The sequence below is a fragment of the Erpetoichthys calabaricus genome, chromosome 16, assembly GCF_900747795.2.
Source record: "Erpetoichthys calabaricus chromosome 16, fErpCal1.3, whole genome shotgun sequence".
NCBI lineage: Eukaryota > Metazoa > Chordata > Cladistia > Polypteriformes > Polypteridae > Erpetoichthys > Erpetoichthys calabaricus.
In genome coordinates, this window is record NC_041409.2 from 37,254,498 (window position 1) to 37,281,682 (window position 27,185).

Below are 27,185 nucleotides of genomic sequence, written 5' to 3' on the forward strand. Positions count from 1 at the left end.
ACCGCTGAGAATCCACTTTACAGTAATCTACAACCACATGAATATCAAACTAAAGTTTTTCTTTATTCTAAACAAAAAAAGAAGCCAATTAAGCAACTAATCCTTCATGTGTAATGGTTAATATGCCTCCTCTAAATATGTGATTTTTATAGTTTAATGCTGTGCGTCCGCAAACCAAAAAACATACACAATAAAAATTATAAGCAACAAAAATTCAAGGCATGGAAAATCTCACCGCTTCTTTCCATTTCATGAATTCACTTTCTGTAAACTCCTGGTTTGATACAAATTCCAAGCGAAAAACACGTGTGTCATTACCATGCCTGAAATATAACACAGATTTTTCATATACTAATTAAAATTTGTATTCAAAGCATTAAGATCATACGCAATGGCCAAAATCTAAAGGCAATCATGAATTAATTATATGCTTCACTTTAACATTTTCTTAAATCAGTTCTTTTAACATATTTTTAGCACAAATGGGTCTAACTGGTGAAGAAGACTACTTTGTTTTTTGGGTCTACCATTTGATTCAGGCAGCAAGATCTCCTATATGGAATTCACAGAGATGCTAAAGTTTACAATGTCTATACGTAAAATTTCTTACACAATTAAAACTTTTTTTTCCATCCAATCTTAATTTCAAGTCTGACTTGAGTGATGAGTTAACATTTTCGTTTATATAGGAAAAATAATGTTAAGTATTAGTATTATTAAGCATTAAACTGCCTTTTGCAAAACAGTCTAAAATAATGTTCAATACAGTTTGACATTCCATTATTCAAACTACATTTCAGATACACAAATGATCCCTGTGAAAATGTCTATATTATCATTATTCATTACGTGATCTATAAAGTATACACCAAATGTGTTCTAATATAAAACTTTACAGATATAGAAAATAAAGGGCACAATAAAACACAATGCCTACCTCAACTGCAGACCTTTGTTTGTTCTTGTTGTTCCCAACTGGTAAACTTTCGCTGTTTCCACGACATCTACTATTTCAGCCACCTAAAAACATATAATTGGCAATTACGACCAAAAAAAAAAAAAGAAAAGGTAATACATTTCCATTGAAAACTATTACTAATGCCAGCAGCTATCTTGGCACTCAAATTATTTTTTTCAATTAACCTTTTATGGTACCCATTTTTTATTTTGCATCAAGGTTTGCATCATTTAATTACACTAGGCTGTGAAGATTTTGCTTCCTGAACACTTTTGGGTGTATCTTATGGACTTTGGCCTGCCAATCACAAAAAAAAAAAATCACTTTTAAATTTTCCTGTCACGTACCATATATAGCAGTTGCCTAGTTTTGTGATTTTCTCTCATGTTCTAAGTATACATATCAGTGCAGCATCTACTCCTGGAACATCAGTGCTGATCTAAAAGTCGTAGCACTGCTACTAGGATTGCAGCTCAGATATCCCAAATACTGCAAATGAGACAGTCATGCTAAAGTGTCTCATTACATTAAAAAGAACTGGCCGTTCAGGTAAGCATTTGCTTCCAGTATTGAACAAAATCCACTTTCCAAAGCAACAAAGATATTTGTGCTTCCTAATAAGACTTGAACTGATGAAAAATTTCAAACAATGAAAAAGGAAGGTGAAGAACTCCGATATTTGAGACAGATTTTCCAAAATAACTGAAACAGACTAATAAGGAAGGCATTTTTGTTGGTCCACAAATCAGACACATCAATGACAAACAGCTTCAAAGAACTGTTAGTAGGGTCAGACGAAATCTTAAAAAAGGCATTAAAGGATATTACTGCAAATTAACTTGGCAACTACAAAGTACCAAAACTACACTCAGCTGGTTGACAGCATTCTTCAGACATAAAAAACCATGAAGTGCAACATGTCGCTGAAGATTCATTTTCTGCATTCACATTTGGACTTCTTCCCTGCTAATCTTGGAGCTGTCAGTGCCGAACATGGGGAAAAGTTTCACTAGGACAGTGCAATAATGGAAAAGTAGCATCAAGGCAAGTGGAATACATCAGTAGTGACTGACTACTGAAGGACACTGAAATGAGAAGCAGTCGATGCAGAGTACAAATGAAAATCAGCAGCAAAAATTTTCAGTTCAGATGAACTAATGCAATGTGCCAGCATCATTACACAATTAAACATGTTTAGGCCAATAGAAGTTAATATCATATGCCATGCCTTCAATCTGAAATCTTTGTGTTTAGCTTGAAGTTGTACATCATAACCACCAAAAACATTTCAGGAAGCAAAACATTTGAATAAATTTAGCGTCTAGAGTTGTTCATAATTGTACTCTAACCATGTTCCTTTCACAACACTATTAACACACTAGAGACAATTTAATAGAAGTGCATCAAAACAGTTTTCATGCTGGCAGGAAAACATTGATACAAGTTCTGATTTCCCATTTATACACACATACCCTATACACTGGTTTACTGCTGCTGTTTCCAATTCCTATCCTAACAAAACAGCCTGTTACAGTCTTCGCAAAAAATGGCATGTGACACCATCGTTCAAGTTTGTGCCGTGATAAGCGAATCCTGTTGAGCTCTTCTGGAAGAGATACTGGCAGGGATTTGGGAGGACTATCTTCTGCCCTGAAATAAAAACAGTACATCTGAATCAAAATATTCTAACCTACTGGTAGTCTTCCATTACCAATTCATCTTGTGCATTTTTGTGTAATAAAGTTTATAATCAAAAAGAAACAGTAAAGGCAATTAAGCATCGCTTGTCCTAATGATAATTTGCCATTTACGAATTATGAACAGCAATAATGAACTCCATTTGTTCTAAAGTAGCTTTAACAGTAACAAGTACTTGTCTCTAAAATTGACATACAGAAACTGGGAACTCAAAAGATACCACTGACATTAAGTAGAGCTGAAAATATGCTTATCAGTGGTAAAAAAAAAAAGGTTTTGTACTTTCATAGTAATGAGATAAAATTACAATTGTAATTTTATTTTGCACAACTAAAAAACAAAAAGTTACACTCTTTCACTTAAAATATGACTGGATACATACTCCTCTGCTTCATCAGATGAAGATGACCTTGAAGATCTTTCTGACTTCACACTTGATTTATCTTCATCCTCTTCCTCTTCATCATCTGTGTACACTTCACTCATTTTTAAGGGTTGTTTTTTTGCTAAAAGCTCAGCTGAAACAAAGGACAAAAGACATTTTGAAAGATAGTTTTTACATATTAACAAAATTGATATAAAAGTGTGAATTAGTGATGGAAAGAAAAAGCAAAAACAAGAAGCAATAGAAATCTTTCACAGTTAATCTCAGTATAACATTTCCAAACTGTACTTAATTTTATTCTTCTCATGATGTAAACACAAAAAAAAATAAAAAAATTACATATTGAAATTCAATTACAAGTTACATGATGACAGATTAAGCAGAAACATGTTAATGAGGATGAAATAACTATTTTGTACACTACAACACCATACAAGTCCACAACTGTTGGTATCAGTCCATTACAAGCTAGACTTGGACTTGCCAGTCTAACTTGGAAAAATCTCATTAAATTATAAAAATTACTATTTGAGACCAGGTTAAAGTAAAAAAAAAAAAAAAAATTCAAAATATAACAGAAGACAGGCATGTTGGACCTTGTACCTATTAAAAAAAGATAGACATTTATCAAAACAAAATTAAAGTTATCAAAGGATTCATTTCTAAAAAAACAATTCATTAGTTACTATCTAGGTAATATGCAAGATTAAATGTCACAAATACGCAAGAATGAAAGAATTATATAGCTGGTCATAGCTCTACAACAATATTTAATATGAGCATCTCTTATATATACGGTATTTCTCTTCTGGTTCGTCCTGCTTCCACTTCTAAACCAGTCCCGCCCACATGCAGCCGACACGGCATTTCTCGATTCCTATTCGTCATCTTCCATATCATGCACTATACTGGCCTGCGGAGCGTAATACATCCAACAAGTACTCGAGGTGCTGCCACAATGGTAAAGTAGCTTTACCACCTTTGCAGGAGGCACCTGTGTCTTTACAACAGCTTCTTACACAGCATACATCAGAAGCTAAAAATTATTGTGAACACATTCGAGAATACAACTCTTCTCTAGCGTTTGCTTCCATGGGTGCACAGATAACTCATCCTCCTGGCCACGGACCATTCTGTTTTAAAATACACGGGCAAATTTATCACCAAATCTCTCCACTATACGCTAACACTTCTACCTCTCCAGGATATGGACAGTTGTATGTTTCTGACACAGCGCAAGCTACTGAAGTACGCTTACAAAATAAAGCAAACTCTGCATGCAGCGAAAATGTACTTCTCCATCTAGATTCCATGCTCCAAACCATCAACCCCTTCACTAAATCATACAAACACATGCATGAAATCGCTCAGTCCAATCCAACAGCATCTGTACAAATAGTTTTCAAGGAAAACCCTAGGCAGGATTTACGACGATACAATGCCCCCGACATGTTACATCGATGTTGCAGCGATTTTCGTCGGAGAAGATGTCGAACCGTGTGCCAAAAGGAACATTTGCATCTATCCCATAGGCAACTCCTGTAAACAGATTTCCACGCTCAATATGAATTGCGATCCTATGGTTTACCCACTTTTATTCTCTTACGGAGACATTGGCTGGCACAAAGATTTTACAACATGTTCCCGATAAAAGAACCACCAAGCGAATAAGGCTATTCAATACTTTAAAATATTAACAATATAGAACAGGAAAAAAGTTAATAACCTGTCTTGTTTTTCTTTTTCTCTCGCTCTGCTTTTAATTCCTCCATTGCCTGAGATTTCTTATCTAGCTTTTCATCTCGTTTAGACCGTCTCTCTTTGTTATGAGACATCCCCTGAAAACAAAAGATTAAGACATGAAGAAAAGTTGACCGACATTTAACTAAACCTATAGCCAAACTGCCACAATCCCTCTCATTTCTTAGAGTTTTATACAATTAAACTTTGCAAGATGGGAATAATAAGCTAAAACAGTCCTCACAAGTCAACTTTCTCTTGGGTAGACATTTCCAAAATGTTAAACAATTTAAAAACTAACCTACCAAATAAGCCACTCCTACAGTTTACTCCATTTTGTAATAAACACAATTCTTGTCTAATGGACTCTTAATATTGAGTTTTTTAGGTTTTGATTTGTCATACATAGGACACTAAAACATACCAACATGAAACTGACAATACTCTTTATCAAAATCTTTCACACATACTGTTGTACTTACTCCCTGAACATCTTGAATCTGAGATTGCTTCTTTTTCTCCTGCTCCTCCTCTTGTTTCTTTTTCTTCTCTTTTTTCTTTGCCATTTTTAGCTTTTTCTTGATTTCAAACCTAGAAAATTTGTAATCATCTATAACAAACAATGTGACATACACCTATGAAAGTCCATGTATTGAAAATGTTTTCATATCAGTATTTAAAAATGTTTCTGTTCCAGTGAGTAAACAGTTTAGCACACTGTCATAAAAGATGAAGCTAAACAGAAGTGATCCTGTGTGCAAAATAAAAAGCAAACACATAGAGGCTAGTTAGGAGAGGACCTCAACAAAATTAACACTTATCTTAATTACATTAACTCTGGAATGCCATCATATTCACATTCTGTACCTAACTGAAACATAACCTCAAAACATTTTCAAGTGCCGACTCAATGCTGTGCTTTCCAAGTCTTTTTCATCCATCTCTGTCATTTGTGCTCTGGATGTCAAATGTTTCACCCTGAACCTTAAATTGCAGCATTGAAGATCCTGTGTTTCATAACAGATGACATTCAGGATGCTGTAATGGGATGTTAACAAACAGTATCCTAAATAGAGAGTAAAATCTTCTAAAGTAAACAGACAGACAGACAGACAGAGAGAGAGAGAGAGAGAGAGAGAGACAGAGACAGAGACAGGAAGATAAACTGAAGAACAGATAGCTAGTACTTCATTTGTCCCACAGGGAAATATAGTTTTTGTATAATCTTAAGAAATAGAGATCTAGGATGGGTCAAAATTAAACAGAAGGACATTACAAGGTAAAACATTTTTAGAAGATCTACACATTATAGGATTTTTATTTATTTTTAACATTAATTAAAATGGGGAAATGCAAGAAAGTCAAAAATTTAATCTGGAACAGATTATATTTAGAGTGCTTTTACTGATTTCAAACACAAAAAAAATTGTCAAATTTCACACAAATATACTTGTCAGGTTTAAACTCGAGGCCTTCCCAAAAAGCTCCAGGTTCAAAAGATTCACAAAGCAAATTCCAAATAGTTGAGGTCTAAACATTAAGGCAGCACGTTAAATCAACAATTAAATTCATGTTAACTGTTCCCAGAAAAAAAAAAATACATAGAATCGAATATGTAAAACAGGATGTTTACAGAAAATAAATCATAAACGTATTCATTATGAAATTATCCTATCCTATTTTTTAAATACCCAAACAGTTTTCTGGGTGCATACTTTATACTCAGAGAAAGTTAATTTGAGGAAGACTTAAAGTTTGAAATGATAAAAAGGCATTCAATCTTACAAAAGAAAATTTGAAAGACAAGTAACCAGCTTACCTCCTTTTCAACACGTCTCGCTTCTCAATTCGATTGAACAGCTCCTGCTCTCTCTCCTTCTCGGTCATTTGTTCAAGACGTGCCCGATCCTCCTCATCTCCCATTAGATCCTCTCCATACCCATCATGAAACTCCTCATCTTCTGAGGAGGACTCTGAATCTGAACTAGATGATGAGCTGTTACTTTCAGAGTCTGATACCTCCCCTTTAAAACATAACACCGGATTCAAAGAGCATAGGTTAGCGCAAATTCAATTAGGCTAGATCATTTCTTTAAACAAATTCTTGCATTTTATGAGGTCTTCCCCACCTTCTTCTGGAGCAGAGCTTTCAGCTGAACTGTCTCCATTGGAACTGCCTGATGAAGCTGCTTTGTTGATTCGTTTCTTTGTGGCTCCTTTTTTCTCTCCTTTTCCCATTTTAGTCTTCTTTTTAGACTTTGTTCCTCCCACAGTCCACTGCACCAAAAAAAGACATATGAAGCTACTATTTCTGAAAAATCTAAAGATACAAAGGAATTCATGCTCATAGACGATAAATGATCCATTCCCTATTTGAAATTACTGCTTACTTCAATGCAGCAATTCCAGGAATAATAAAGATTATGGGACTATTAATCCTTCATCAGCAATTATATTTGGTAGGTAGGTAGGTGGGTGGGTGGATGGATGGATGGATAGATGTGAAAGGCACAATATAATAGATAGACAGACGGACATGAAAGGCACTATGTGATAGATAGATAGATAGATAGATAGATAGATAGATAGATAGATAGATAGATAGATAGATAGATAGATAGATAGATAGATAGATAGATAGATAGATAGATAGATAGATAGATAGATAGATAGATAGATAGATAGATAGATAGATAGATAGATAGATAGATAGATAGATAATTTTATTAATCCCAAGGGGAAATTCACATAAAAAATTGTAAAAGTAAGTGTGTCCAGGGAACAAATCCACATAAAATAAAGTGGTAGGAGTGATCAATAAATAAAAATAGAAAAATAAAAGTAGAAAAATACACATATAGTCATACACGGAGCTGCTGAAAAGGCTGCCACTCTCAGCGGCGCCGGATGTTAGAGAGATGATGTATGTTAGACTTTAAGCAATATTATTACACTTAATAATGAAAACATCTCCCTATTAAGTTTTATTAACCCATCCATGCCTATGCCTCCACTTGCTGATTTTAGGGCACATCTGCATATGCATGTAATGGGTATGACCCCTGAGGTACCCACCATTGGAACAGAACCCATCAAAGAAAAGAATCAAATCAAATACAGTTGACTTTAATCAGTTAATTTTGACTGTTACCTGACATTACAATAGTAACGGGATTCAGGGAGGTTTAAGTACTCACTGAAAAATACTCCTCTGAGTTTAGAAAACCATTTGCTGCTGACTATTTCAGGAATTTATCAGTAAATTTCTGAGTAAAACCATTTTCCTGGTCAAACTTTGATAAAAATCAAATTTAAAAGATTGCAGGGTGTGAGTAAAACCAGAAAGGTTAAGGAACCAAAATGTCACAGCAGCCATATTCAAGATATTAGGACACTGATGCTGAATAATTGACACTGGTGATTGCAGACCTCTGGATCTGAAGTGCATCATTCAACACCTCCATCCTCTAACATTTATGATTATGGAACTGCAGTTTCACTATGATGGGTGAACAAGCTAATTCCAATAGTTTCCTAGAATGGTTCACTGGGTTATTTCTATAATTTTATATTTAAAAGGGGCTTTGAATATATATAAAAAAAAAAAAAAAAAAGTTGATGAACTAGCCCTCAAGTTCCACCTAGTGAGAACAGATTTTATAAATACCTCCACTCTTATTTTTTTCAGTCTGAATGTATATTTGCTCTTGCACAGCACAATCCAAATGACTATAAACACTACATATTATCAATCTAGTGTGCAACTATGAATCGAACAAACCATGCTAACTTATTGGTTATACCAAAAATGATCACGGCAACAATACCTCATCATCACTGTCCGATGTTTCCGAATCTGTAGAAGCTGCCGACTTGCTGACTGGCTCCTGTTGTTCTTCTGAGTCATTCCTTTTCCGCTTTGCTAAAGACAAGAGCTCCTAGAAAAAAGGAGGGGGGGAAAAAAGCACAATGATGGGTGAGTAGACTTCTCTTTAAAAGTACAACCTAATCTTAAAAACAATAGTTGTACAATATTTAAAAACAAAATTGAATTCTCTACTAACATTACTACTGTATTTGTAACATTTCATAATAGTGAAATTTCAAGAGAAGAATAAGAACTAAGATTAAAAAAAATCCTGTATACTCTCAGACGACAAAGCTCATTTAATGATTGCTTGCCTCCCTGTTCCATGTCTCCTCTGTAGTTAATTTACTGTTGTGCCCCAGTTCAACCTGGCACTATAAATCCTACATGTGTACTGCTGAACTCTAAACATAATTTTAAGACCTTACAAGAAAAGAAAAAAATAAAAATCCAGATAAGGGTGAAATGAGTTTTCTCTGCAGGGTGGCTGGTCTTTCCCTTAGAGATAGGGTGAGGAGTTCAGTTATCCAGGAGAGACTCGGAGTAGAGTTGCTGCTCCTCCGCATTGAGAGGAGTCAGTTGAGGTGGTTCGGGCATCTGGTTAGGATGCCCCCTGGACGCCTCCCTGGGGGGGTGTTCCGGGCATGCCCCACTGGGAGAAGGCCACGGGGCAAACCCAGGACACGCTGGAGGGATTATATCTCCCGGCTGGCCCTGGAACGCCTTGGGGTCCTCCCAGAGGAGCTAGAGGAGGTGGCCGGGTAGAGGGAGGTCTGGGCTTCCCTGCTTAGGCTGCTGCCCCTGCGACCCGACCTCGGATAAGCAATGGATAATGGATGGATGGATGGATGGATGGACAGATAAGGGTGAGATACCTATACAAAGTGAAACAAACTAAATGATAATTCTATATATAAATAGTAGAAATATTAACAATAAAATCTTTAAAAGCTAAAGCTAATTAATTAGCAATTGTAGCTTGTTTAAAAAAAATTAGTAATAAAACACCATTATGCTTGAACCCACAGGGTGCAGAGCCTTTGTGGAACTGGGCAATGGGCAGGATAAACAACTGTAGGCAGGATACCAGTCCATTACAAGGGTCATTCAACCACCACTTATGGAAAACTATCCATATCTACTGGTCATATAATGCCAGCATCTTGCTTCATTTCATAATATATAATCCATCCATCCATCCATTATCCAACCCGCTATATCCTAACTACAGGGTCACGGGGGTCTGCTGGAGCCAATCCCAGCCAACACAGGGCGCAAGGCAGGAAACAAACCCTGGGCAGGGCGCCAGCCCACCGCGTGGCATGCGCACACACACACACACACACACACACACGAGACAATTTAGAATTGCCAATACACCTAACCTGCATGTCTTTGGACTGTGGGAGGAAACTGGAGTACCCAGGGGAAACCACACAGACACGGGGAGAACATGCAAACTCCATGCAGGGAGGACCTGTCTCTGTTAGTTGCTCTTGCAAGCAGGCACATGACCAGGCAGTGTGTATGCTTCGAGAGCGAGGATGGACGCACCAGCACCATCTAAGAAGAATCATATTTGTCGCAGATGTGAATCGCTGTATGCAGCGTGTAAAACAATTTGCGAGGGGTATTCCATGGTCTTAGCAGTGTCTATACTTCGCTGTATTGTATGTTGCCCTCTCCAGAGTTGCATCTTTTCATTCACCTACAGTCGTATCCTCAAAACCAACCCCATTTGGACAACTGTGTCTTTCAGGAAGTGTTCACCCATCAATACATAATTATGCGGCGTATGCTACGCCGCGGGTTGGCTAGTAATATATAATACAGTACATAAAAAATATGTCTGCAAACAAAAACTACATGTAAATGTTAAATTCTATTTGGAGGAATACAAAACATTCTTAATGTATTTCCTTTGTTTTTGTTTTCACATACAAAAATATGTAAATCTCTTTCTTTGGTGTGAATTCAGTAGCACATTAATAGTATCCAATTTTTCCTGTCATCAATTTCAGAAGCATAGGAAGTAAATAAAATGTGATATCATACATGGAAAGTCTGAAAACTCCCAAACTACACAAACACAGCACTGGAGTCAGTCACAATATTCACACGAATTCCAGCAACACAAGAACTAACTATCTGCACAGCTCCAGTAGTGAAGTCTGCGTTCCTGCTGCAGGTAAACAGAGAGCTTCCACATAAGATCACTAGGCGGCGAAAGTTAACACAGCTCCGAAAAGGCAGACAAGACATTTTACTGCTCTCTGCGGGAGTAGCTCTGTTGCAGCTGCCCATAAGAAGGCTCCTCGCATTATGAAGGAGAATGGGGGAAAAGTCCTCAGGAGCTTTAACCTTGGAAGTAAAAAAACAACCTGAGAGCCAATGGGGTCAGGCCTGTTGGGGATCTAAACTAGTGTGGTGCAGAGGCATGACCCTCTACACGGTAGCACTCGGGTCCCAATTTCAGGCAGCCCATTCAGGTAGACCATATGGAACTCCTTTTCTCTCCGCCATGATGATGATCTTCTGCTGTTGGAGGAGCTTCATAAACTCTGCATTTCAGTGGCTACACTATCTGGGTACACAGACCTGGGACTGGCCAGATCTCTGTAGAAGGGTACATCTTTTATTGGTCTGATTTCTCTGATGGCCGTCATACTCAGGGAGTAGCTGTTGCTGTGGAAGATCAGCTCCTTCTCATGGTGTCCAATGTCAATCCTTTCAATGAGTGTATTATGAGAATCAGATTAAGATACTCTCTGGGTGTCTTGTCTGTTGTCTCGGTGTATGCGTCAACCGTGGAAAGAGTGATGCTTCAGTGAGGAAGATATTTTATTTGCAACTGCAATCTCTGGTTGATGGGTGCATACGAGGGGACACTCCTCTGGTGATGGGCAACTTCAACGTGACCACTGGCACTGACAGGGCTGTCTAGGAGGACTGCGTCAGTCCCAATGGATCTGGCAACTGTGGAGAAAGTGGCTCCATGTTCCTTGACTTTGCAAAAGGTCAGGGGCAGTGGATCGCTACATCATTGTATTTGGTACTCCAATACCAATGGGGCAGTGAAGATCGATCACATCCTCAGGGGTAGATGTTGTAGACTCCTAAAAAACTTCAGGGTCTACAGAAGTGCCCAGTTTGTGAATTATGACCATGGACTTGTTGCTACTCTGAAGATTCAGTACCACATACTAGGAGAATGAGGCTGGATCTGGCCACACTCCAAGATCTGGCTGTCTCTAATGAGTTAACACACAGTTTGTGTGAGGAACTTACAGACTTAGCTGTGACTGCCAATCCTAATGTGATGTGGGAGACCTTCTGTGACAAGGCCCAAAAGGTTGCTAAAGGTTGTGTTCGTGTTGCCGGTGATCCCAGAAGGAGGTGTTTCATATAGCAGGACGTCTGGATATCATTGAGGGGAGTCGCAGTGCACGGCTTGATGGCAACTCTGGTGTGTACCATAACCTGAGAAGGATGGGTGTGAGGGCTCCGAGGGCAAACACGGAGGTATTTGTTAGAGGAATCTGTGAGCAAGTGACACACCATCTTGGTCTAGTGACCCACATCCTACTTATAGTGGAATTGAAACATTACGTACATTCGAATCTGTTCGCAGATGAGCCACAGTCAGGGTGGGTGACTGAAAAATACTTAACATGACACTTTAGTTGTAACCCCCTGGGCTGGATACTTTGAGCAGCTGTTTAAAGCTGATCACCCAGCTAGGATGCTGGACATCTTTTGAGGCTGATGTTCCAATTAGCTGTGAAGCAGATTGCACAGGTGGTGGACCAGCTGAGGATAAGATAGGCTGCAGAGATCTGTGGTATCCGGGGTGAACATATCCAGGCTGGTGGTAAGGCTGTCCTCCTGTTATTGCAAGCAATCTTTGTTTCCATTTGGGAGATAGGCATCATCCCAACTGGCTGGAAAACAGGACTTGTCATCCATATCTGGAAAGGGAAATGTGAATGCCTGGATTGTGGCATGGGATTCATGAGGTCACTGGAAAGGGGTGTGAGGTGCTCCTGATATCTATGTAAAAGGACGAAGGTCCAAGTTTTGGTGTTCCCAGTTTTGCTATACAGTTGACAGTCAAAGACGCAATCCAGTGACCTAAGATGAAGACTGGACTCCTCTGGTACTGTGTCTCTTCAGAGAAACCTAAGATACCGCTAGTTTGCACTGGACTGTGTGTCTGCCTGGTGGTTGTGTGTTGCTGTACCAATGCATGTTCCCTGACCTGACCTGCCCTGCCAAAGTCATATTCATCTTTGCAAGTTTCACACTTTCCTCTGAGAATTCCTGTAGTAGTTGATCAACAAGAAGATTCTCCTTCCCTGTCTGGAAAACTCCTGCAAGCCTGGCAGAGGACAGAGACAAACTGGAAGTAACACAAGAAAGGTGAATTGTGATAATGGAGATGTGTGCCACACCAACTGACGAGCATGACGTTCAAATGCTTGTGGGAGTAAGCCTAAGTCTCACACAATCCAGCAGTTCATCATTTATTAAAGATACAGAAACAACATGGGACACATTTGAAGACAGAAGCTCTTGTCTGTTGCTCCAATACATTATAATCACCTATTGTAGCTTTCTTTAACCTATGTAGTTATCAATCAATGAAAGTCAGTGATGCTCAGATCGATTGATTGGCTGCAAAACTAAGCTGGCCCATTTTCACTTGATCTGGGATAAGTAAATTGGCCAATAACAAAACAAAAAAAAAACTTTTTTTCATGTGCATTTACATTTAAGCAGTATTTCACTGCCAATTAGGGGTATGTGATATTGGCAAAAAAATTATATCAATATTTTCTGGGAATTTGACGATAACAATAATCAGACAATATTTTGCATCTTTTAAAAACGTGTTTGTAAAAGTCTTATTAACAATTAACAAGACCAAATTAGATTAATAATTGTGGCTTACTAATGAGATTAGCGAAAACAACAGCTAAGGAGAACAGGTCTTATTTTTTTACTTAAAACTGAAGTAAAATAACACAAAAACATTAAAATCACCAAAGTATTACAGAGATCAAACAGTGGAAGTATGAGTAAACCATTTCACTGTGGCCTACCGGATTTACACAAAAGACCAACAAAACTATTATATCGAGAGCATTTTATATAGGTACTTACCCTTAATGTAAACAAGATATGAATCCAAGGGGAATAAAATACTAATAACTGAACTAGAGGGCATGAACATTACAGTTTGGATAAACACACTGCACTGCAGCATACAAGCAAAAACAAAAAAATGGGAAAGTGAAGTTCTATTTCGTGATGGGCTGCTAATCTAAATCAGCCTCGTTTTACTCCAAGTGACTATCGGTGATTGGAACATTGGCAGAACTAAAAAAAAAAAAATAAAAAAAATGTTTCTCTTGGTATATTCTTTTCTAAGCTCTACTTTAATTTAGCTTTAGTGCTTCTTTATGCAAACTAGTACTTGAGAATGTGCTTCTGTATTTTTGCTGCAGAGAGCAACTAGGAAGGAGAGACATAAGATTAACATTGGCTTTTACATTAAAGAAACTGAATAAACTGAAAAAAAAGGGAATCTGGACTTTCCAGTGCACGGAGAAGAACACCAAACATATATGCTGTCCAGCTGAACTAGGAGTGGAAGATGAAGAGATCTTAGCAAACAGAGAGGTGAACCTTTGGCAGAAATTAAAAGATGCCGCTTTAATGAGTTCAAAACTGACATTTATTGTCTGAGTGTGAATAGTGAGCAAGCTCGTGTTTAGTAAGCAGCTCAAATTTTTTATCAGAAAAAAAGAACAGATAAAAAAGTATTTGCCCCGACTGTTTAGTAAACAAAATACTTGTTGGCTTAAGAGCCAAATGTGTTGATATTATGTGTAAACATCTTAAGAATGCTCTTTATAATGTAAATTTTATTTGAATTGGGGCTTCCAATTTATGACAAGCAATTTATTTTTCAGCATATGTATTATGGATATATAAGATGCATGTATATACATACACATATTAAAAGGAGATTTTAGCCATTTATATGGTCACTGAACAATACACCTATTAATAAAAAATTAACAACACCTTTTGCCTGCAGCTTAAATGTAAAAATATCTGGAATAATACTTTAATATAGAACATAAGATTTCTACACATCTAGTTATGCAGGAATAACAAAAATATACTAGAATTATGACAAAAAAAATCTGAATCCACCCATTCTAGTAACATTAAATCGGTGATTACTAAGACACCCTCCCCCAAAAATGCTCATAGTCTCCCTAGTTCTATCTCAAATTAGAAAAAAAATTCTTGGCAAAGAGATGTTCAGAATTTTTTTAGAACTTGGCAAAAATTAATTTAAGCAACTCTAAAGTGACAATGTTGGACCTGTTCAGAATTTTATTTGCTGTTTTAACATTTGCCAACAAACATTTTAGACCTCTACTCTACTCTACTCCCAATTAAGACAATATCTAATGCAGCATTTTCATGGATTGTCCTCAGTATGCTTACTGCAATTATTACTAAATGCCTCCTTCATCTTGGATTATCAAGGAAGAATTGTATTTACAAGTGTTCCTATTACCAAAAAAAAAAAAAAAATCAATGATTTGCCTGGAGGTGCTGCTGTTGGATCGATGCTGGCACCTTATGTCATTTTAAAGTAAACAACATAAACAAAAGGTAAGAAAGAAGGATCAATGGGTGCATAACTACCATAGTCCTCACTATATTAAATGAAATCTACAGAAAAAGTCACTTTTGCTAGATAAAACACACTGACAAAGAAAAGTTGCCGTAAAACTTCCAGAAAGCACACACTAATGCAAGACTGCCCCTGTCATCATGATTGTCATCTTGTGACTCAAGAAAAGTCAAAATTCCTAGCAATTCTTATCTGTTTCTAAACACCCCCCCAAGAGCACAACAATTGATATCCCAATGTGACTGACTAGTGGAGTATCAGGTTTACAAACAATTCTATGATACAGGAAAAAAATCCAATCAAAGTGTAACAACCCTAAAATATTGATACTCTGAACCCATGTTATATGTGCTGACTAAAGAGAGCAGAAAACAAGTCACTGAATGTCTCGATGTACATTGTACCATAAAGTCATATGGGAAGCTTTCTGCTATTAAGAACTGACTGGAGGTCACTTTAGGTTTTTATTTAATGGTGATAAAACAGAACATGGCAGAAACAGTAATGCATAAAAGGCCAAACCTTAGTCACAAATAAACAATCAATATATTAAAACTGAAGGATTCAATTTCACACATTGATATTTAAAATATTCCTACCACTGTGATTACATACTTAAGGATTAAAGCTTTAAATGATTAATCTCTTGCCATTTCTTTTAATTTATAATTTTCTGGGAATTGAATCCCTTAATTGTACCCAAAAGCTGATACTTAGTAATAAGTAAAGCAGACAAAGGTGCAAACAGCGTTGGATGCTAAAGGGGAACAATGACTTCAAAACCACTGCCACTTGTCTGCTCATTAAGAAATGTTTCTTACAAATATGCAGACCATTCGGTATGGCACTGAAATCACTTCTCCCCTTTATAGCAGTCAATGTTATCAGCATTTGGATACAATTAAAAGGAGCATATTCTATACAAAATGACAAATGAAAAAGAAATTGTCAAAAGAAACTTTACAATATAAGCTTTGGTCAAAAATACAAATATTTTGGTCAGATACCTAAAAAAATCAAATCTTTTAAAAGTAGGAATAATGTACTGATTGTGAAACAGATTAGAATAAAAATACATAGCAAAATTGAATTCCCCCCAAAAAACAACACACTGGTGTAATTGTGTACAAAATAAAGACTGAAAAGATTAATAATGCCTATTTAAAAAGAAAAAATAAGATATAAAATAAAGCACACAAGTTAAAAAAAAAAAAAAAAACTACATTCAGTGAAACCAATACATTTACTACATACATTTTTTTTTCCTGTGTGTACAGCTATACTACATGAGTTAAAAAAATAAGACACTTAAAATGGCTTTGTAAGGAGTTAAAAGTAACTTTAAATTCTTAACATAAATAAAGATGAGCTAACACTATGACAAATTAGCAATAATTCCAAACAGAATTCTCACCCTAGGCTCTATGTGTAACAGAAGACCTGCTTGTGTAATTTGAAAAGTGATCCATTAAACAATACTTCCTTGATTAGTCGCAAGCAATAATTTAGAAGGGCCGACTGTAACATTTCAGTCACATGTCTCGAAACAAGACAAAGACAGACCAAAGTTAATTTAGGACAAAGAACATTCTCTGAACATGCCTATAAGAAAACCCTCCTTGTTTTACAATATTGAATCACAGTGGATTGAATAAGGCTTTTTTGGCACTAATCAGTGACCTTCTGTGTGCGCGACGGTGGCCAACCAATGAACGCAGAAAATGTAAAAAAAATACCTAAATCAACTTCTATAAATTTGCTTTCACTTTTACATTTCATAGGTGGAGTGGTGGCTCTGAGGCTAAGGATTTGTACCGATTGCCAGTTCAAATCCTATAAAAGGGCCTACTCCGTTGGGCTCTTGATCAAGTCCCTTAACCTGCAATTGCTCCATCGGGTGGTTCGTCGTGTGGTGGGTTTTTTTTACATTCCACAATCTATTTCTGATGAAGATTTTTCAAAAAAAATGACATCCACCATGATTTAATATTATAAAACAAAATATAGGTACAAATCCAGGTGGGTGGAATATTTTTAATGCTATATCTCTACTGTAAATCTAACAATTTGACGTCCCGCGAGAGACACTTTAACGCCACGCAAGACAAGGCAGTGAGACAGAAGGACAGCTGCTGTACAGACTTTTAAATGATTGAAGCGCAATGTAACAAGCAGAACACACACCAAGGCAGCAGCAGCTGATCCGTTCACATCTCTTTAGTGTGCGTTCATTTTGGCCAATTTAGAATCGCCAATCCACCTAACCTGCATGTCTTTGGACTGTGGGAGGAAACCGGAGCGCCTGGAGGAAACCCACGCAGACACGGGGAGAACATGCAAACTCCACGCAGGGAGGACCTGGGAAGCGAACCCAGGTCCCCAGATCTCCCAACGTCCTGCGAGAAAGAGATTTAACCATGCCCGAGGCAGGAAATAAAGGACAAATATTGTTTTTACAAAAGTTTTGAAGAAAAAGTGAAAATAATGCATATGTAACAATCCACATGAAAATAATCTCTTTAAATTGGTATATCCATGAAACCAAACCTCTGGGGTTGGATGCGAAGTGAGCATATATAAATAAAACACATGCATTCACTCACCTGACAATTTTAGACCACACAATTCAGACCTTTTTATTTTGTCCTTTAAATTTAAATGGACACCCCTTTGGTTTGGACAGCAAGCTTGTTTTAAGTGTAGCAGCTTACACTTTTAATCGGAAAAAAGCGATAGACGAATTAGAAATTGCTGCTTAATACACAATAGCAAAATTTATCTTTTACTTAAAAAACTGTTAAGCATGTTAGTCTTGTGTCTTCTTGATAAACACCTTATGAACATTTGACACATTGTGACTTTTTTTTTTTTTTTAAAGAGTTGTACTGTGTTTATTATGTGTTTCTTTGTGTTATACAGCACAAGTTTTGATAAGAAACAAGTACTGCATTATGACAATGGCAATCGAAATTCATAAAATTACACGTCAAGAATTACAAACGCTTAGCTGGTTCACTGAAGGAAAAAAAACATACCTGTATAAATATAATAAATGTATATTTTAACAGCAAAATGCTGTAGTGCAATCAATAATTTAAAATTATTAAAACCTATAAGAGCAGGTATATTTACATTTAAGCAATGTTTAACTGACGATACCAATTACAGTAATCCCTCGCTATATATCGCGCTTCGACTTTCGTGGTTTCTCTCTATCGCGGATTTTATATGTAAGCATATCTAAATATATAACGCAGATTTTTCGCTGCTTCGCGGGTTTCTGTGGACAATGGGTCTTTTTACTTCTGGTACATGCTTCCTGCCCAGTTGATTTCATACAAGGGACGCTATTGCCGGATGGCTGAGAAGCTACCCAATCAGAGCACGCAGTTAAGTTCCTGTGTGCTGATTGGCTCAGCGACTGAGCGCCGAGTTCAATTCTGCTGCGTTAACCAGGAAGTCTCGTCTCGCTCATTCAGCATCAATGTGCTCCTGCTACTGCTTCAGGGGCTGTGCCCAAGCGCCAATGGAAGATGCTAACGATTGCCGAAAGGTAAAAGTTTTGGATATGTTGAAGGAAAGGAACAGCTACACCGCCGCAGGACGCCATTACGGCATCAATGAGTCCACGATTCTTTTTATTGAAAAAGGAGGGAAAAAATATAAGATCTACGGCCGCAGTGTCCTTTAACCAGGGTGCAAAACGAGTTGTAAGTGGATGTAATAAGGCGGTAGTCCAGATGGAATCTGCTTTAGGGTTCTGGATTGAAGACTGCCGGAAAAAGAACAATGGCGGTGCTACACAATCACCTGAAGAGGCTCCTTTAGAACAGCTGTAACACTCTCCTTTGTTGTGCAGTAAAATTAAACTCATCGTTATCGGACAAGTAGTCGTGTCATTGTTGGTGAGTAACCATAATTAAATTTTCCATGTGCAGTACTTAATACATGTACATAGTTTAGTGTCACTGTACACACATTTTACTGTATACAATTTTTCTTGCATTGTACGTATTTATTGCTGGTGGCCTGTCTGTCGTAATGGCTGTAACATATGTGATATCGGAGACGCTCAATATCTTTAAAATAATATTTATGTTTTACTGTATATAAACTACGGATCTCATGGTGGGCATGAGATAGTAAGTTGTACGCACTAAATTGTTTCTCAGGAAGAAAAAAACACCATATCTCCTCAGGTGCTCCGTAAGAGTGAGCAGACGAATATCTGTAAACAAAGAACGTACCCAAACCCTTACACACACCCCCCCCCCCCACAAGCCTAATCTTAACCATAGTGTAACGGGGTATGCGATGGGCATTTCGTGACTGACGTACTGCAAGCTGCAGTTAAATCCATCACCTACCATCCCACACTCCTTTAAAAAATAAAAGCCCAGTCGTCTGCTTTTTTATATCACCACGCTACAAGAGCTGGAAGTGACGTCAAACTGAAGTGCCAAAGCCTTGGTAAAGGCATAATTAGGTAGCCCTGAAGCGCACTTTTGTAATATTTTTATCTAACATTATCTCGAGATGTTTTCACGTACGTACGTAAAAGTATCCCGTACGTACACGAAAAAATCTTGTACGTACGTGAAAGTATCCCGTATGTACGAGATAAGAGTTATCCCATAATTTTTTTTCACTGTGCGGTTCAGAGATTCCGTAATAAACAGTGTGTTTACATACATAATTTCAACGAATCTTACCTAATATCCAAGAGAATACAAAGGGTTTATGCTGTATAATTGTGCAGGAAATGTTTATAATAGCGTGGGAGAGTTTATAAGAGCTTAAAATATATAAAAATAACCATATGAACATATGGTTTTTTCTTTGCGGATTTTCACCTTTTGCGGGGGGTTCTGGAACGCAACCCCCACGATCGAGAAGGAATTACTGTAATTGATTGTGTGAGAATATATGATATTTTATTCTTGTTTTTAATAAGCCTTGTTTCAGATAGGTATACTACAGAAAAAAACAATATGACACCTATTAATTGAATACCATTTTAGCCGTATGTATCATGGATATATAATTTTGTACATATTTTAAGGAAATGTTATTTATTTTTATATTTTTATGGTCACTTAACAATAAGCTTACAGAATTTAATTTTGTTAATAAAAAATGAACAGTTAAAACCTGTGGTTTATTATAAAAATACATTTTAATGCAAATCCTAAGGCTTCTATGTGGTTTATATAAAGCCTGGCACGCACACACACACACACACACACACACAATTTCTACACAATTTACCTTTATAAATCGCAATCATCTTGTAAATATGTATATTTGAATGCACCTTAAACTCCACCTGGTTGCAGCCCCGAAGAAAACATATGGCGCATGCTAATCAATCTTGTACATATTATCACACTGCTAGACCTTTATTGGCTGGTAGAGAAGCCTCTCTCCTGAAACATCATGCTGTGCTCCACAACTGAATGTGCCAAACACACATGCGGCATTATGGCGCCTACCCTCTGTACTCCGAAGATCAGAAAGGCTTAAGGAGCCAGCGTCTGAGCAGGAACCCATTATCACCTTCCACTCGTAATAACATAATTGCTGTTACAGTGAATAACATGGGCCATGTGAAAAACTGAGTGTTCAGTCAGTTCCATTACCAACAAGACAGCCACCACATACAGCACCATCAGCAAGTCATCTGATCAATACTCTTGTTTCAAAATAAATGAATCACAAGATGACTCCATCCAGACGGCCATGATGTCTCTCAGTCTCATCTTGGCATCACAGATGACTTTCTCTCCAGTTTTGATGTCACTACATTGGTTGCCTGTGTCATTTAGAATTGACATTAAAATCCTGCTTATAGTTTACAAAGCCTTAAATAATCTAGCACCATCTTATATTTCGGAATATCTTACACTTTACACTCCAAATCGTAACCTTAGATCTTCAGATGAGTGTCTGCTTAGAATTCCAAGAGCTAAACTTAAAAGAAGTGGTGAGGCGGCCTTCTGCTGTTATGCACCTAAAATATGGAATAGCTTGCCAATAGAGCCAGGCTAATACAGTGGAGCACTTTAAAAAAAACTGCTGAAAACACATTACTTTAACATGGCTTTCTCATAGCTTCATCTTAGTTTAATCCTGATATTCTGTATATTCAATTAATTATCATTATTATTCATGGTATTCATATTCAAAATCCGTACTAACCCCTACTTTCTCTTCTGTTCTTTTTCCGGTTTTCGGGGTTGCCAACCTGCACCACCACCACCTGATCAAAGCACCGTGATGTCCCTACATTGATAGATTAAAGGCCAGAAGTCCACATGACCATCATCATCATCATCATCAAGTTCTTCCATGAGTACCCTGAATACAATGAGGACTGATTATTTATGTTAGGTAGAATGCCTAGAGGGGGCTGGACGGTCTCGTGGCCTGGAACCCCTGCAGATTTTATTTTTTTTTCCAGCCGTCTGAAGTTTTTTGTTTTTTCTGTCCTCCCTGGCCATCGGACCACACTCTTATTCTATGTTAATTAGTGTTCCCTTATTTTAATTCTTATTTATTTTGTCTTTTTTCTCTTTCTTCATCATGTAAAGCACTTTGAGCTGCATTATTTGTATGAAAATGTGCTACTGTATATACAGTTAGGTTCATATATATTTGGACAGAGATAACTTTTTTCTAATTTTGGTTCTGTACATTACCACAATGAATTTTAGATGAAACAACTCAGATGCAGTTGAAGTGCAGACTTTCAGCTTTAATTCAGTGGGGTGAACAAAATGATTGCATAAAAATGTGAGGTAACTAAAGCATTTTTTTAACACAATCCCTTCATTTCAGGTGCTCAAAAGTAATTGGACAAATTAAATAACTGGAAATAAAATGTTCATTTCTAATACTTGGTTGAAAACCCTTTGCTGGCAATGACAGCCTGAAGTCTTGAACTTATGGACATCACCAGATGCTGGGTTTCCTCCTTTTTAATGCTCTGCCAGGCCTTTACTGCAGCGGCTTTCAGTTGCTGTTTGTGTGCCTTTCTGTCCGAAGTTTAGTCTTCAACAAGTGAAATGCATGCTCAATTGGGTTAAGATCAGGTGACTGACTTGGCCATTCAAGAATTTTCCACTTCTTTGCTTTAATAAACTCCTGGGTTGCTTTGGCTGTATGTTTTGGGTCATTGTCCATCTGTATCATGAAACACCGCCCAATCAATTTGACTGCATTTAGCTGGATTTGAGCAGACAGTATGTCTCTGAACACCTCAGAATTAATTTGGCTGCTTCTGTCCTGTGTCACATCATCAATAAACACTAGTGTCCCAGTGCCACTGGCAGCCATGCACACCCAAGCCATCACACTGCCTCCACCATGTTTTTCCCATTGGGATTAATAAAGTATCTATCTATCTATCTATCTACAAATGATGTGGTATGCTTTGGATAATGAGCTGTTCCACTCCTTCTCCATACTTTTTTCTTGCCATCATTCTGGTAGAGGTTGATCTTGGTTTCATCTGTCCAAAGAATGTTTTTCCAGAACTGTGCTGGCTTTTTTAGATGTTCTTTAGCAAAGTCCAATCTAGCTTTTCTATTCTTGTGGCTTGCACCTTGCAGTGCACCCTCTGTATTTACATTCATGTAGTCTTCTCTTTATGGTAGACTTGGATATCGATACGCCTACCCCCTGGAGAGTGTTGTTCACTTGGTTGGCTGTTGTGAAGGGGTTTCTCTTCACCATGGAAATGATTCTGCGATCATCCACCACTGTTGTCTTCCGTGGACGTCCAGGTCTTTTTGCATTGCTGAGTTCACCAGTGCTTGCTTTCTTTCTCAGGATGTACCAAACTGTAGATTTTGCCACTCGTAATATTGTAGCAATTTCTCGGATGGGTTTTTTCTGTTTTTGCAGCTTAAGGATAGCTTCTTTCACCTGCATGGAGAGCTCATTTGACCGCATGTTGTCTGTTCACAGCAAAATCTTCCACATGCAAGCACCACACCTCAAATCAACTTCAGGCCTTTTATCTGCTTAATTGATACTGACATAACGGACTTGCCCACACCTGCCCATGAAATAGCCTTTGAGTCAATTGTCCAATTACTTTTGAGCCCCTGAAATGAAGGGATTGTGTTAAAAAAATGCTTTAGTTGCCTCACATTTTTATGCAATCGTTTTGTTCACCCCACTGAACTAAAGCTGAAAGTCTGCACATCAACTGCATCTGAGTTGTTTCATTTAACACTAGAATTACCAGAGTCTACGAAAAAACTCGTAGATCCGGCCCACCTTAAAACCGTTCTCACCTCTCTTTTGTCTTCTAAATGTGCCGATTAAGACGAGCCAGCAAGCAGCCGGCTATTCCATCCCCCACCGTCACAGAACATTCACTAAGTTTTCCCAGCTCATGCCTTGTTTGATTATCCGAGAGTGACTGAACTGCTGGAGTTTTAGAGTGGAAATAATAGATCGTTATTTGGAACACACGCATTTCATGTGTGTTCCGTTTCTACAGTAATCTGTGTAAACACCTTTTTAAAACAGAAACATTTTTCATATTTTAGTAGTAAATGACAAAATATAGGCATAAACTATATAATATATGAAGCCTGAAGTCCAAAGATCAAGTAAACACTTTCACAAAAGGTTAAAGAAAAAACAACAGTTTCTGTAAGATTTGCTGACTTGTACTCAAACGTCCCCGGTGTAATCAAGAGTCCCCGGTTCGATCCCGACTCACTCCTATATTTGCTGTTTTCAGTAATGAGCTGCTCTTATTGTTAATATTATACAGTACACACATACACTTGGTTTGCGTCTGTAACACACGGTGTACATTTATAAGACTTGTAAAAGGTTCCGATTTTTTTTTCACTTTTATTCTCTCTAAATCACGATCACAATACATACTAAGTCGCAGATAGTTGACACAGACTGCTCAGCCAATCAGTGCGCAGCAGGCCTGTTGCGCCTTAGAGACCCGAGTTCGATTCCCCGCTGGAAAGAAAGTGTTATTTTTTTTTCTTTTTAACCATATAAAGTGGTATGCACTGTCAGTCAGTCAGATCGTTGTATTTTCATGTGGGATGCTCCTTTTAAAATATTATTTTTAACAATTGAGACTGCAATTAACATGAACAAGTGTCTTTATAACTGTTATTATATAATGTATATAAAAACAGCTAAGGGGATAGATAAATAGCTATAGTGCGTCTTTACTTGATCCAAATAAATAACATGCGAGCTGATTAATTTACTTATCTTCCTACAGTATAAAGTCACAAGAGAACTGTTGAGCTTCCTCTGTTTGATCGTCAAGGGCATGCTCACAAATTACATGTGTAATGCCACGAAAAAATACCTGCTGACACTTTAGTACGCGAGCAATGGTACGAGAATGCAGTTAGACTTTTTTTGGGCACATACACCACGCTAGTGTTTAGATCTGGACGGTGTAGCGTTGGCGAGATTTGTAAGCCGTGCTGTTTCTTTGTTCTTTTATGTGAGTCGACATTTCTTGCGGGGAGGGCTTCTGTTTTCTCCGATCTGAGTTCACCTCTGTTATAGCGCGTCTTTATTTGAAAACGGCAGTGTCAGATCGGGGCGAGCGTAAACGCGAACTTTGACAAGCACTATAAATTTACAGCGGTTGTTACAGGCGTAAATCAAATGTATGTTTTTTATTGTATAATATTAACAATAACAGCAGCTCTCTACTCAAAACGGTAAACTTGAGAAGCTGCCAGCATTGAACCCAGAAGCTCTTGATTGGGAGTCAGCACTTGTGTGTGGGAACTGTTAACATTTGAATCTGATGATTGCATATAAAACCGTGTCAGAACTTGTGCGCGAATTAGAGTGGGAAAACTGTGGACGTGGATGTGAGTGGTGTGTGTGACTGAGAATGACTGGTGTGAAGCCTGAAGTCCAAATATCAAATAAACACTTTCACAAGTATAACAGAACAAGTGCGCTTTTATTCAAGAATATAACTGAAGAAAAGAGAAAGCAGGTTGCGGTAAGCGGTTGATGCGACAGCTTGCGTGGTGCAATGCTAAGAGCTGCTGACTCCCAATCAAGAGCTTGTGGGTTCGATGCTGGCAGCTTCTCAAGTTTGCTTTTTTGAGTAGAGAGCTGCTATCATTGTTAATATTATACAATAAAAACATACATTTGATTTACGTCTGTAACAACCGCTGTAAATTTATAGTGCTTGTCAAAGTTAGTGTTCACGCTCGCCCCGATCTGACACTGCTGTTTTCAAATAAAGACGCGCTATAACAGAGGTGAACTCAGATCGGAGAAAACAGAAGCCATCCCCGCAAGAAACGTCCCCTCACATATAAGAACAACGCAGCTGCACCAGGCGTAAAGGCGAAAGTCCAGCATCATCCTGCCAATCACCTGTCCTTCAAAGAAACAGCACGACTTACAGAGCTCGCCAACGCTACACCGTCCAGATCTAAACACTAGTGTCGTGTATGTGCCCAGAAAAAGTCTAACTGCATTCTCGTACCATTGCTCGCGTACTAAAGTGTCAGCAGGTATTTTTCGTGGCATTACACGTGTAATTTGTGAGCATGCCCTTGACGATCAAACAGAGGAAGCTCTGCAGTATACTTGTGACTTTATGCTGTAGAAAGATAAGTAAATAAACTAAAACTAGTAAAACTAAAAAAAGACGCTAACTTTGACAAGTACTATACATTTACAGCGGCTGTTACAGTCGCAAATCAAATGTATGCTTTTATTGTATAATATTAACAATAAGAACTGCTTACTACTCAAAACGTTTATTTTGGAAGACGTTAAGACTCGAACCCAGAACCTTATGAGTTGGAGTCGGCAGCTCTAACCAGTATACTACCCAAAAAGGCAGGTCAACACGCAGCACTAACCTGGTTTCTTTTTCTTCGGTTATAGCCTTAGAAAAAAATCGCATTTGTTCTGTTATACTTTTATCTTTTGTGAAAGTGTATAAAGATATTTGGACTTTAGGCTTCACACATTATATACTTCATGCCTACATTTTGTCAATTATTACTAAAACATGAAAAATGTTTCTGTTTTAACGATGTGTTTACTGTGCATAGATCGTTGTAGACACGGAATACACATGAAATACAAGTGTTCCAAATAACGATATAATATTTATAAAAGGTGTCATTTTGCATGACTTCTCACTCTGTACAGCTCTAAGCAACTGAGAAGTAGGTAAGCAGACTTGAGCTGAGAAAACTGTGTGCCGGTTGGTGGTCGGGGGTGGGGGGGGGGTGTGTGTGATAGCAGACTGCTTGCTGTTTGCTGCTTATCAACACATTTAAAGGACAAATGACGCTGCCGGGGAAGTGCAAAGCGTTTTAAGGTGGGATGGATGTACGAGTTTTTTCGTAGGCCCTGGTAATTCCAGTGTTAAAATTCATTGTGGTAATGTACAGAACCAAAATTAGAAAAAAAGTTGTCTCTGTCCAAATATTTATGGACCTAGCTGTAAATAAATAATGTTGTTGTTGTCACTGTCGACAGTTAACAAGAGAAGCGTCATTTTTCCTAGGTGCCCTTAATGCAATGCGAGTGGTTAGAAGAACCACACACTGCAGCAAATTACCTATTTATATTGCCATTTTTAAAGCATTTAGAGCTACAAAGTATAATCAGCATTCAGCGGAAGGTGTGTTTGAGGACAGTTTAGATAAACAAATTAACATTTCATTTTTTTGGACAACTCTGCAGTGCTAAAAAGATCTATTAACTCCTAATAACGTCTTTCAATTTAAATATATATTTGACCTAAAATGGGATTGTATCTTCAGTTAAGTGCTGAAAC

The 27,185-nt window shown here is 37.7% G+C and overlaps 1 protein-coding gene across 2 annotated transcripts in view; it reads right to left on the reverse strand.

Moving 5' to 3' along the window:
* The window catches only part of rtf1 (RTF1 homolog, Paf1/RNA polymerase II complex component), a 47,935-nt gene that overhangs the window by 10,251 nt on the left and 10,499 nt on the right, over nt 1-27,185 (reverse strand). Inside the window, exons 1-10 of one of the 2 annotated variants that reach the window (XM_051920069.1) lie at nt 11,938-12,058; nt 8,609-8,719; nt 6,911-7,058; nt 6,601-6,805; nt 5,264-5,372; nt 4,768-4,879; nt 3,039-3,174; nt 2,431-2,608; nt 938-1,020; nt 236-323 (exon numbers count right to left, since the gene is read on the reverse strand). In XM_051920069.1, the coding sequence (XP_051776029.1) occupies nt 236-323; nt 938-1,020; nt 2,431-2,608; nt 3,039-3,174; nt 4,768-4,879; nt 5,264-5,372; nt 6,601-6,805; nt 6,911-7,058; nt 8,609-8,719; nt 11,938-12,054 (1,287 nt within the window). In that variant the 5' untranslated portion in view covers nt 12,055-12,058. Of the gene's footprint in view, nt 1-235; nt 324-937; nt 1,021-2,430; nt 2,609-3,038; nt 3,175-4,767; nt 4,880-5,263; nt 5,373-6,600; nt 6,806-6,910; nt 7,059-8,608; nt 8,720-11,937; nt 12,059-27,185 lie in introns of those variants that run through there. The other variant, XM_028821262.2, reaches the window with a different exon arrangement.